Source organism: Galeopterus variegatus, unplaced genomic scaffold (genome assembly GCF_000696425.1).
Source record: "Galeopterus variegatus unplaced genomic scaffold, G_variegatus-3.0.2 Scaffold8735, whole genome shotgun sequence".
NCBI lineage: Eukaryota > Metazoa > Chordata > Mammalia > Dermoptera > Cynocephalidae > Galeopterus > Galeopterus variegatus.
Window position 1 is genome coordinate 4495 of NW_007734846.1, and position 12764 is coordinate 17258.

The following is a 12764-nucleotide window of genomic DNA, read 5'->3' on the forward strand; positions in this document are numbered from 1 at the left end:
TTGCAAGATCCTGAAGATAAGGCCCCAGTGTCTGGAATCTGGGCTCAGCCCAGTTGCGGTTGCTCTGCGTTGACCAAGGCTGCCATGAGACCAGGCCCTCAGAAAAACCGGCAGAGTCATGATTCCAAACACGGGGTCTCTCCATTTCCATTACTTGTGGCAGCAGCTTGCAAATACTAGTATTTCAGTGACTGTATTTGCATCTCTCAAACTTGTAAGTGGTTTGGGGAAAAAAATTCATTTGAGATCACATATCCCAATTACGGTTTGGAAAATGCACTCAGTGAGCCAAGATGAAAATGGAACTTTAAAATCCTGTCCTGGAGGGGTCTCTTGAGTCACCTAGTTCACTCCTTGACTGGACTGAACTTGCATGAACTTCTCTCAGATGCTGGTCTCTCTCCCACTCCCAACATTCTCCAGTGAAAGGACCCTGCACACACCAAAGCTCGGTACTAGCCTAGGTCTTTCCTAAAATCTAACCTAAATCTCTCCTTCTTCAAAAGAAGTCTGTTTCACTTTGTTGGCATTCTCTATGATTTTGGCTAGACTGGCATTCTATGGAACTTGGTCACCTCTGCTTCTGTCCCCTCTCTCAAACCTTGCTCTTAAGGGTCAGCCCGTGGCTCACTCGGGAGAGTGCGGTGCTGATAACACCAAGGCCACGGGTTCGGATCCCATATAGGGATGGCCGGTTAGCTCACTGGCTGAACGTGGTGCTGACAACACCAAGTCAAGGGTTAAGATCCCCTTACCGGTCATCTTTAAAAAAACAAACAAAAAAACCCCTTTGCTCTTAGACATTTGTCCTGTTTGGTTTCTGGATGCCCAACTCAGAACAAAGCCTGGTTTCTCAGAGAAGAAAACCTGCCTGTTAGTCTGAACCACATTGTAGCCTCAGGGTCTCAGAGTTGCAAAGGGAAAGGGCTCCCAGGTGCATGCTGCCAGGTGAGCAGGCCCATGAGGGCTGGGACTGGGAGGGGCTCTTACCGTCCATGTGATCTCCATGTTATTCTTTCTGGTCCCCTCTCCCTTAACGTCACTGGGATTGGACTCAGGGCCTGCAACCCAAATGGATGCAACGTTCAAGTCCAGTGTGTGCCTTCCTAGGTCACTGCACGCAACCCACGTCCCTCCCACCCGACTGGTCACTCTGTGTGTGGTCTCTTCTCAGTGTCGGTCTTCTCAGCATCTGTATATATACTCCAGCTCGTATGCCACTGAATTCATTCTGCCTTTTCCTCATGTGTATGATGTGCCTTCCTAGCTAAGATTTAAACCTTCAAAGCAGGGATAATTTCTTTTTCATTTTAATCCCTTACCAGACAGCATTTATCATAAGGCTTTACACACTGTGGGTGATCAATAAGCCAACTCAATGTGGATTATCTCCTCAGGGATTATCTACTAAAAGTGTTTCACCAGACTGGCTTATCCCTGGCATTTAACATTTTTGGGGAACATGTCTATCCTCTATGATCTGGTGTGATTTCAGAAATCTAAACATTACCCAAAGATGTTAGGCAAAGAAATCTGATATAACACCAGGTTCTATATTTCTACTGCACATCTTTGCCATAGCTCTCCCCTTTAAAGCAGATAGTCAAGAATTATTAATATTAGTAATAATAAAAATGGCAGTTAACATTTGGTAAGTACCTGACATACGTTTTCAACTGTCCTCCTAATAACAGCCCCAGAAGGTGGGGCTTATTATTATTAAAAGGTGCAATTATTATTATTCTGTTTCACGGATGAGGAAGCCGAGCCTTGGAGAAGTTAAGTAACTTGCCCAAGTTCATGTGGCTGGAAACTGCGGGAACTACGTTGAATTCAGGGTGCCTGGTTCCAGAGCCTTCTCTGGTAGCAGTCAAGTACTCACGTGATCCACTCGTTCGGTAGCGCTCAGACGGGAGGCTGGGGTGGCTGCTCCCAACTTCGTTGACAGCAATGACCCGGAACTGGTAGTTGACATAGGGGGACAGCTGGAGGACAGCTGAGTTGACACTGCCTGGGAACTTAGAATGGTCATGCCAGACCCCTGGTTGAAACTGGTCCTCTTCAAACTGGACGATGAAGTCTGAGAAGGCAAGGAAGACAGAGCTGTCTCAGGAGCTGAGTCACAGCATTCTCCGTTAAAGAGAATGCTGTGACTCTTTGGCCCCGTCCATCTCCATAATTTCCCCTGGATAGACAGAGGCACAGGGGAGATTCTTCCCAAAACACAGAAAGGGAAACCAAGGCCTCTGTGCATTCTGAGAATAGCCCAGACACACACCAAGTGAGTCAGAGGGGGGAGCAGAAACCAGGCGGGACCTCAGCTGGAGGCAGATACTGTCCCTCTTCAGTGGCTTGGGAGCACAAGGCCCTGTGCTGACCTGTGATGGGGCTGTTGTTATCGTCCCCTGGGATCCAGGTCAGCCTCACGCTCCTCTCGGCCAGGTCGGTGAGCTCCAGGTCCCGGGGTCGGTCTGGCCGTCCTGGCAGCACAGAGAGGACACCATGCAGGGCTCCTGACTTAGAGCTAGCCTGTCATTGTACTGGCGCAGCCCTAGACAGGCGCCTGATGAGCTGAGGGCTTCACTACCAGCAGGATCCAACCCCAGCCTGCCCTGGAGGGTCAGCACAGGAACCACCCCCTTCCCTCAGTGGGCTGAGGAAGAACAAAGACCCCAAATTCCACCACCCCCAAAAGATTGTCAAAGGGTGTGAAGCAAGGAAATAAAGAGGATCATGCAGGGCACGGAGAGAATTGGGACCAACCCACTGCATTTCTGCAGGTGTTCTTAGAATGCAAGCCTTTGGAAAATGCTACCCTTCTCATTAGACCCATGATCACGGCATTTAGGAAATCTGATGAGGAAGCATGGGATTTTGCCACATTTTCTCATCATAACTATCTTCTCAGTGTGCCAAGGCTCTGAGGGGACAGGAGCTCAAGAAGGGGCTTGGAGTGCTGAGCAGGACCGACAGGTTAAGGGAATTGGGAGGGGACAAAGAAAGAATACCAGGCCAAGTGAGAAGACAGAGACTTAGTCTAGAAATTTCAGTAATGAACAACAGGACAGAGGACCCCTGGCAGGCTTCCAAACGGGGGGGGGGTGGCACCTTTCAAGAGCTCCAATCTCACTGGGATTGCTTTAGTGGTTGTAAGTACCATCTTGGCCTGGGAATAAAGAAAGCCATCTGGCCACTGACTGACAGGGGTAGGCAAGATTTTTCCCTGTCCTGGCTCCCTGAACCAGTTATTTCCATATCTCAGCTGGTTTCTGGAAGGACCTGGAAGGGGAGTCACAGGAGCCCACATCGCTGCACGTGCACACGCGTGTGTGTAGACTGTAAACAGACACACAGTAGCAGATGTGGAGAGGCTGCGAAACAGTGCGCCTACAGATCGCTTGAAGGGAGTGGGCTTCCCTGATGAGACCTTGGCCACTTCTGAGGCCAACCTGTGGAAGGAGAACCAGCCACCACAAGGGAGTACTGAGTGTGGCCAGGGGTAAGGGACAGAGTAAAACAGCAGCCAAGGACTTCCGAGCTCAACCTGCAAAAGGAGCAGGAAGCCCAGAGCAGGGTTGTGACATGGGCCCAGGGAGGTGGGTGTGGGCACCTGGAAGGTCACATGAGGCAGGGAGTGGCAATGGTAGTCCATGGGCCTAGCCTACACACCATACGCCCTTCCTGAAGCAACTTCCTCCTCGTGGACTACACCACCCAGCTGCCTAGAGAAGATGCTGGTGAGGGCCCTAGGATTAGTATAAATTACCTTTGGGCAGGGCAGCCAAATGGTTAGTCGGAGTGATCTGATCAGCTGCAAAGGTAAGACAGGTTATCAGGGTTAGCAGGTTATCCAGGGTTAAAGGTGTTCTGGAAGGATGGGAACAGACAGCCAAGGCTTGAACAGCTGTCCCCAGCCTGAGGGGTTCCAGGCACAGCTTCACTGGCCCTTCCATGGACAACCCCCTACCCCTAAAGAGGCCGTCTTATGTTTTCTCCATGGCTGGGGAAGAACCTCTGTTTCCTTCCCGTCCCAGTACAACCACTGTGCCTGGGCAACTGTGCCTCTCCACTGCAGAAGGGAGAGTACACCAATACCGATGGCAGTAGGGCACCCAGGGAGAGGACAGAGGTGATGAGGGGACCATAGGGGATCTGCTTCCCGGGGAGGGAGAGGCCACCTTCCCTTTGGTTTGGGATGGCTTAGTATTTACAGTTTGGCCTTGATGCAAGGACAGGAACAGACGGCACCATCCTGCTCAGTGCAGAGAACACTGTGAAATGCCTCCAAAAACCAGGAATGGGGTGGGACAGGGAGGAAGGTGAAGCTTGCTGGAAGCACAAACACAAAACTCAGCCTTGCTTTAATGATGGGCTGTTTTAAATCAACTTAGTGGTATAGAGTTAGCTGTAAAGGAGGTAAAAATGATCACAACAGGAAATCCCTCTCCACTTTCCCTGTATCATTCAAGCTCCCTTCAGTTGAGATGTGGGGGCGTTGACGATTGCACTCAGGAGGTAAGCTGTCCAGCACAGCTTGTTCTGAAAGTGGCAGCTTCCTAACCCTGAGATCAAAAGGCAACAGATGCCCATGCCTGGCTGACCGCTGACTCCAGGCACTGCCCTTGGAACCGACCATGGCCCGCTGCTTCTCTGACTGCCGGGGAGGCAGGGCAGGGGAGCCCAGTGCCAACGTGAGCAGTGGCAGTTACCTAACACGGTGAGGTAGGCCTTGGCCAAGTCTTGGTCCAGCTCGGTGCTGGCGACACACGTGTAACTGCCCTGGTCCCGCTCTGCCACTCCAAAGATGGTCAGGGAGTCGTCTTCCTTCTTCATCCTACAAAGATGCCGCAGAGGGATTGGGAGGGGGCTGGGCGGAGTGCTGGGCACTGCCCGCTGCTCTTTCCCCGGAGGGGGGTCGTGATCAGGAGGAAGAGGGAAGCAGCAGCAGCTGAGCTGGGAAGCCACGGCTCCCCCAGGGGATAGGAGGCTCCATCTCAATGCTTCGAGAGAGATGAGACTTCACGGTCACCTGGGGCCCTTATGGTACTCGACGGAGGGGAAAGAGAAAGTGGGCAGAGCTCATATGGTCCCAAACTATGGTCACTTCCTTCAAATTCCATACTTGCGTCTGTCTCTGTGCCTTTACTGGGCTGTGTACCCCTCCCAAATTAGGGCACCATTAGGCCCACTGCCAAAAGCAAGAGAGGTATCCCTGCTCCTCCCATACTAGTAGCTGTGTTTATCTTCAGCTCAGGCTTGGCTCCTCTGCACCTGGGCTCAGGCTGGCCTGCTCCCGGCCTCCTCTGAACCGTCTCCCACAGAGGAAGGAGGACACCCAGAGCAGGATGGGACTATTAGGCTGTCAGCACCAACTGAGTGTTGGAATGCCATGCCTGTCTGCAGGGTGCACCCCCTGCAAAAACTCAGATGATGGTTGGAAACAGCTATGTCTAACCACAGGGCCGGGAAATGGAAGAGGACACAGCAAGGCTGAGCCCTGGGGAAGGAGGTTTGGACCAGTGCAGTCTCAACTCTGCCCACACATGAGAAACCCCCAGGGGGACTTTTAAACACTGTCACTGCTTGAGTCCTACCCCTACACCAGTGAAATCAGAATCTGGGGTGGGAGGAGAGGCAGGAGTAGGTATAGAGTAAAGTGTCCCGGGGCTGAAAACCACCAACTACAGAAGAAATCGTCGGTGTGGGCCAACCCTGCCCTCTCCTGGAGAACAGGAGTACTGCAAACAGGGCCGAAAGGATGGAGTCGGTGTGGCAGAGGCAGAAAAGCGGAGACAGGGAGGGATAAAAGGAGGGGCAGGGGAATAGAGAAGAGTGAGGGGAGGGAGGGACAAGGGTGCAGGACAGGGGTCTCCCTTGAGGTGGGAGGGTTACTGTGGCCATCACCCCATCCTCAGTAGCTCCTTGGTGACACACATGACACAGGTCACCTGTCGCGGGGCTCTTCAGTGTGTCACCAAGAGCAAGGAAAACAAACTGCCCCTCACACTAGCACCAGGAGGAGAGAAGTAAGGAACGGAAACCTGTTTCCAATGTAGAGTGGCTCGTCGTCCTTCAGCCAGGAGACAGTGAGCTTCAGGGACGCGTCGTGCTTCACCCGACACTCCAGCTGCACCGTGGTGCCCCTTTTGGCAACCTGGTCCTCAGGCATCCGGAAGATCCTGGTGGGGTCTGTAGAGAAGCCCAGGGAGTGCACCACTGGCCCACTCTCTGGCCACCACCCCTGCGTGGCCACACGGTGGGCCACGCCTGACCTTTAGGCCTTGGACCAACCATGGAAGGTGGCAGAAACAGTATGAAGTTGTATGAGTGGAGGGGGAGTCCTGGTGTGGGTAATCCCAAATAGTAAATAATCCCCCAAACCCTTTCTGTCTGGCTCAGGAATACGCAATGTAATTTCTGCGGAGGTGGTGGGAAGCTGGTGTGGGTAGTAGCAGGTTTTCCTTCTTATTCCCCTTGGACCAGGCTGGTAATAAACTATTCCCAGCACCTGGCTCAGCTGGAAGGTCGCGCAGACACACACTGAGGAGCCCTACTTGGGATTAAACATTAAATGCGCTGCATTTTCAAAAGGAATTATCATGCACGGATAACTGCAAGCATGGCTTCCTTCCCCACCTTGAACTCCTACCTACGAACCCTTTCCTTTACCTTTGACCTCCAGGCGGACTTGGTTTTCAGCTTTGCCCAGGATGTTCGTGGCAACACAGGTGTAGATGCCTTGGTCCTCTTTACGGATCATCTTAATTTCCAGACTGCCATTCTCATAGACATGGTAGTTTCCACCATCCAGGTTGCTCCCTTGTCCATTCTTAAACCTCACGACAGAGCAGCAGAACACACAGCATACTGAGAAAGGATTGGCCCAAGGGAGCAGGGCAGCAACCAGTGGAGAGACCATGGGGGCAGTGGAAAAAGCCCCCTGCTAGCAGTTTGGAGTCCTGAGCCTTGTACAGTCTGCCTCCAACCACTAGGTGGCCCTGGCAAGTCTCTGCCCCTCTCCAGGCCTCAATTTCCCTTTCTGTACAATAAGGGGGTTGACCCAGATGATCTGCCAAGTTCCTCCCAGCTTCGACCCTTTAAGGTTCCCAGGTTTTGCTGAATACCTAGTATGGACCAGATGGGAATGAGGAAGGTGAGACAGATGTCTTCTACTGGGGAAGGTCTGGTCTCCTGGAACTTACCATCGGAGCGTGGGGATGGGAGACCCAAAGAACGGGCAGTCCAGCCGTGTCCGGTTGTAGAGGATCACCCTAATGAGCTGGTTCCGGGGTGACAGCATCCGAGGTGGCACATCTGAAATTCCCAGAGAACCGACCTTGGGTGTGGTGCCTAGCCCTTCCATTTCCTCCCCTCCGGTCTCATCTCTACATGCTTTCTCCTTACAGCAGCTTTCTAAGCATCGAGAAACTTTTCCCTACCAACTGTCCCTCCTTCAAGAAGCCTTGAAGGATTGGGTGAGGAAGGAGTAAGTTTATCCATCTGCCCTCAACCTACCTTACATCCAATCCAGCATCTGCAATGGGTTTCCCCAAATTACCCAGCAGGTTCTGCAGCTACCCCCTCCACAGCCCTAAGACATCTTCTAGCCAACCCCTCCCACCACCCTCTCCTTGATCAGGGAGTACAGCAAACATATTCAGCACCGTTTCCCACCATGAGATCCAAGTGTGAGCCCAGCGAGAGTCAACATGGATATACCAAGGAGTTGAGACAGCCTCCCTCTCCCATCAGGGGGAGGAGGGGCTAAGATTGACTTCTCTTACCCTGCCCAGAAAGCTAATCTCCAGAGGAGAGTGTGGCCCGGGACATAACCAAGCCCCAGGGAGACTGTGCCACGGGTGAGCAGAGAAGGGCCGAGATGCAGGGATGCGCTCACCCAGCACACTGACGAAGGCATTGGCTAGCAGGTAGCCGTGCTCGTTGGAAGTGTTGCACTGGTACACGGCCCTGCTGCTGATCTGGGTGTCTCGGAAGATGATGGTGTCCCCGGCTACCTCACGGTTTGGGTTGGGTGGTGCCGCTACAGATATGAGAGAGATGATCCTTGTGAGAAATGGGGGAGGGCAAGGTGAAGGGCACTTGGGGCTTTGGCCAGGGCTCCCAGCCCGGACCGGGACCGGCAACGGGATCGCAACCCTCGGTGTCGCGCCCACACCTCGCTCAGCCAGTGAGCGGGAACCGGTCTGTATGTGGGATCCGAACCCTCGGCGGGAGCGCCGCCGCGCTCCCAAGCGGCGCACTGTAGCAGTGCGCCACCGGGCCGGCCCCCTCCCATCTTTTCTAGCAAAGTAAAGGACTGCCACTCTTCTTATCTTTAACCACTAGCAGGTGACTTTCCTCCATGAGATTTCTGGATGTGGCTTGCAGAGTCCACGAACTCACTCAGGATCACCCAGACCCACTAGGGAAGTCAGTGGATGAGGAGGCAGGAGTCTGGCCCTGTGGGCGCCACTCCACAGACAGCGAGTCGGAGCCTGGAACTGGGGAATCAGCAGAAGCAAATGGAGACAAGGTCAGCATTCTCATCCATCCCTGGGTCCCTGCTCAGCAAAAAGGTACCCAGGGAGGTCATGCCAGCAACCTGACGTCTCCTGGCCCAGCAACTCCCATGGAACCAACTTTCCTCCTCATCACTCCACTTACGTGCTCCCTGGGGACAGTGACGAGTGACCTTTCCAGGGCCAAGGCTCAGCTGCAATTCCTGGGCTGCATGTACTCAATGGTACTGGGAAGTTCAGCACCGATGCCTGCTTTACCCCTATGTGCTACTAGGACAGCGAGAACTGCAGAGGGCAGGCAGTGTCCGCACTTCCGTTTGTGGCCGGGGGGATGCTATTTACTGAGCTGACCACAGGTTCAGCGCGAGCTGGCACAGGTGCACTGCAGTCTCACAGCAGCCCCGAGCATCGCCACTTACGAGCCATGGGATCCTGGGTAATTCAGTGCACCCATCAGGAGTGCTGTCTCACCTTCAACGTTGAGACTAAAGAGATAACAGAGCACCTAGCACCGTGCCGGGTACACAGTAAATGTCTAAAAAGATGTGCTCTAGTGCTCCCATCCACCTATCTCCCCTGCCTCTCCACCTGCTTCTAACAGTGCTGCTTTTAAGTTATATTCTGAGTTCCATCTATTTTTTGCTCCATTTGGTTGATATCACTGCTTACATTTTCTCTGACCCCTTAGAGAAAGTAATGACAGGACATTTAAAAAAGTAAATGCAACCAGAGAGAATGTGATGTGAAAATTTGACCAAGACCCCCAGAGGGAAGGGCCCTGGAGTCACCTCCTCCATCCATCCGGGCAGGATGAAATCTTCTCAAAGTCTGTGCCTACTTTCTAATTACACCTGTGCATCTCTGCGGTCATGGGGAAGTCCTTCCTCATATCCATCTATAATCTTTCACATGGTCACATAACCCTGCCTCTCATTCCGCCCTCAGCAGACAGTGGGACTTGGTTAATGAGCACCAACGGGTTACTGAGCTCTCCTGTACCTTCCTAGCCCCAGCCGCCACTCAGAGCCCAAACCCTCGGAGATGTGGTTAGACCCCAGGCCTGAACTGCATTCTGTAGTTGTCATCAGGCACACAGAAGAGATTTAAGAAAAATCCGAGAGCAGAAATATCCTAAACACGGGAACATAAACACAGGGCTCTGGCCTCCTGTTCTCACACAAAGATGAGGAAGGGTCCCTGCCACTTGAGGTATCCCAAGAAATGGGCTGCTGAGAAGCAACGGGCCACAGGCTACTCTTTTCCTCACCTAGTACAACCCAGGCTGGCCCAGTGATGAGGATCTGACTTTTGACAGGAGAGAGAGGACAGTCGTGTGGGACAGTAGCTTGTTACTTACACTGCAAAGGTTCCCCATTCACCATCCACTGGACAGTGGGTTTGGGGTTCCCATTGGCTCGACACACCAGTCTCCCATCCTCACCAGGAGCCAGGATGAGGTTCTTGGGTTCATCCAACCAGTAGGGAGCAGCTGGAAGACAAGGCAGGCACAGGTGGAGGAGTTAGATGGCACGGGGCAGGCCGAGGAACCACGCAGGCTCCGTCTAGGAAGGCAGGAGCTGCTAAGCCCCAGTGCCAGCCTCCCCACCTGCCCCAGAGCTCATCCTCATGGGGATGACTCGGTCCAGCCGTGCCTGGCCGGCCTGGCTGCACGATGTTGACCTGTGTATTTCCATTTCACAGAACAATAGTACTAGATAGGCTGCTTAGGATGCTAGGGCCTGTATCAGACCTACTAAATCAGAATCCCCAGGGTAGGCCTGGGCAGCTAATGCTTTTAGAGGTTGCAGGTTTTATGATGTGCACCTAAGGGTTCAACCCATGGCCAGAGAAGGCAGTAAAGTGGCACTGGGTTGGTCCCTCTGGATTTCTGCTGTTGCAAGATCAGACTCTTTGGGAAAGGCCTATGTATTCACTTCTTTAGGCGCTGAACTTCGGTTAGAGAGTTCTTAGCTGGCCACCCCTTTCAGTTGTTTGGACAATTTTGTGAATATGTGGATATGTGCGTTCTTCTGACTAGAGGGTCCTTTGTATCAGATTCTCAAAGACCTTGATAGCTCCCCCAAAAAGGTTAAGAACCTCCTAATTTGTGTGGTGCTGAAACCAGGATCACGAAATCAATCAACTGTGTGCTAAGAAAGTTCTCGTCCTCTGGTTTCAGTCCTCATCATCCCACTCATGACACCCCAGGCCGAGAAGTGACTTGTATAGCCCACCACCCACGGCTGGGACCCAGAAAGCCATGTGCTCTGTTGCGTCAGTAGCTCAGGTGGGCCACCTCTGCTTTTGGGGGAGGAAAGTGATTAAGAAAAAAAATTTTGTTGGCTACGATGACTGCCCATTTTTAAAAAGAAGCACAGTTCCATGCACGTACACAGACAGCACAGGGCCAAGACAACACGTCACGAACGGGAATGCAAAATGAATAAAAGAAAAGCCTTTGGGTGTGATCCAGATGGGCCGTGGGAGAAAATCCACCTACTGAGGGAGCCCCAGCACCAAGGAGCATTGGAGGATGGTCAGAGTGGATCTCTTTCCCTTACTCTCCCCCCAACATGTGTGTGCACACATGCTCATGTCCAGGGGTGACACCATCCATGGCAGGTCACTACTGCCACTAAACGCTGTGTTGGAAGTTTCCCCCACTCACTCTGTCCCCAACCAACCTCAGAGGGAAGAGTGGTCATGGTATTTAGGGTTGGCAAAATAATCATAATGAGAAATACATACAACGTACCCTTCACTCTCACCGAGATCGTGTGCCGGATGCTGCCCATCTTGTTAGAGGCCAGGCAGAAGTACTCCCCAGAGTCCTCCTCGGAGACATTGGTGATACGCAGAGCCTTATTAAAGTTCTCAAACTTGGCCTTGTCAGATGGGAGGTCCCCACCTTTCTTGTACCATGCAATGTCTGGTGTTGGGCTAGGAGAGGCACCAAGCAGGAAACAAAGGACTTATCACTAAATGTGGCCCTTTTCTTCTATACAGCTTGGGACACCCCAGTGTCCTAAAAGTGTACTTGGCTCAGGAGCATGCACGTCCTCAAAGAGGTAGGTGGTCTTTCCTATACTGAGGAGGACACTCAGCCACAGAGAGCCTGAGGGACTTAGCCAAGGTGCCACGAGATTCTAATGCACAGACAGGACACCTAACCACCTCCTTTTCCCATTATCTAAAACTGAGATGCCCAGGATGGGATGGATGTGACTATGTTGGAAGGTCCTGCTCATTAGGGCTGTTTGCTTCTCTCTTTGCTGTGCTGCTGGTTTTCCCCAAACGTGGCAAGAACAGAACCGGGACAGGCTCCCATCCCTATCCTCCTGGAGGGTGGCCGAGGGGGGTGCACACTGTACATACACCCCAGAGGCGATGCACTCCAGCAGAAGATCCATGCCACGAAGCACCATCTGGCTGCTCGAGGTGCCCTGGGGATACATGAAGCTGGGTGTTCTCTCTGCAACTCCTCGGGCTGAAATAGGATAGAACAAGCTTCCATGAGCCTCCTGCCCAGAGTGCTGACCCTGCCAGGCCAAAGCTGTCAGGCTAGAGAGAAATGTCACTACACCCCCTGCCAGACCCTCCCAGCTGAAACCACCCCAAGGACCGGGGTGTCATTAAGAGAGATGTGTTAGGAAGCTTGGGTGCCTCAGCCCCACCCGCACATGTGTGTGAGCAGCTCTAAGATCTGGAAAGATCTGCCAAGAGAAGGCTGGCATCCCTCAAAGTTCAGGAGACCTCCTCTCCCCTGGAGCAGGGGAGGAGGCTGTCTAAGCAGTGAAAGGTCTATTCCCTGAGCAGCATCCTGTGTTGGGATCTCAGAGGCCACTGTGGTGGCCTCCAGGGCAGGACAGGCCATCTCCACAGCAGTTCTTCCTCCCCAGACAGGAATGTGGAAGAAAGAGAATGCAGGTATTGGGACCACAGGACAGACAGCCTGCTCTTTGGGACCCTGAAGACAAGGAGCTGGGATGAAATCACAAAGCCCCACATAAACTGTCAGAGATGCAGGGAGAGTTATTAATGGTTTAGCAAAGACATGGAGAGAATTAATGAGCAGAGATGACAGGAAATCACTCTGGGGCCGAGACCATTCTGCTTCTCACTAATGACTCTGGAAGGGGGCTAGGGAGGAGGGTGTTAATTGCATGTGAGATACTGGGGGAGGGGTGACAGGGAATGGCAGCCAAGTTGGAGGGGGTGATCTACAATTCAACGAGGCTGGAGAAG

The 12764-nt window shown here is 52.7% G+C and overlaps 1 protein-coding gene across 3 annotated transcripts in view; it reads right to left on the minus strand.

Moving 5' to 3' along the window:
- Positions 1-4291: 4291 nt before the first annotated feature.
- LOC103608714 (neurofascin-like) overlaps positions 4292-12764 on the minus strand; it is a 50490-nt gene continuing 42017 nt past the window's right edge. For 2 of the 3 annotated variants that reach the window (XM_008593120.1, XM_008593119.1), the window contains 8 exons: positions 11895-12006; positions 11275-11459; positions 9877-10008; positions 7898-8041; positions 7203-7314; positions 6670-6836; positions 6042-6189; positions 4292-4834 (listed from right to left, as the gene is read on the minus strand). In XM_008593120.1, coding sequence (XP_008591342.1) covers positions 4465-4834; positions 6042-6189; positions 6670-6836; positions 7203-7314; positions 7898-8041; positions 9877-10008; positions 11275-11459; positions 11895-12006 — 1370 coding nt within the window. In that variant the 3' untranslated portion in view covers positions 4292-4464. The remainder of the gene's footprint in view (positions 4835-6041; positions 6190-6669; positions 6837-7202; positions 7315-7897; positions 8042-9876; positions 10009-11274; positions 11460-11894; positions 12007-12764) is intronic. The other variant, XM_008593121.1, reaches the window with a different exon arrangement.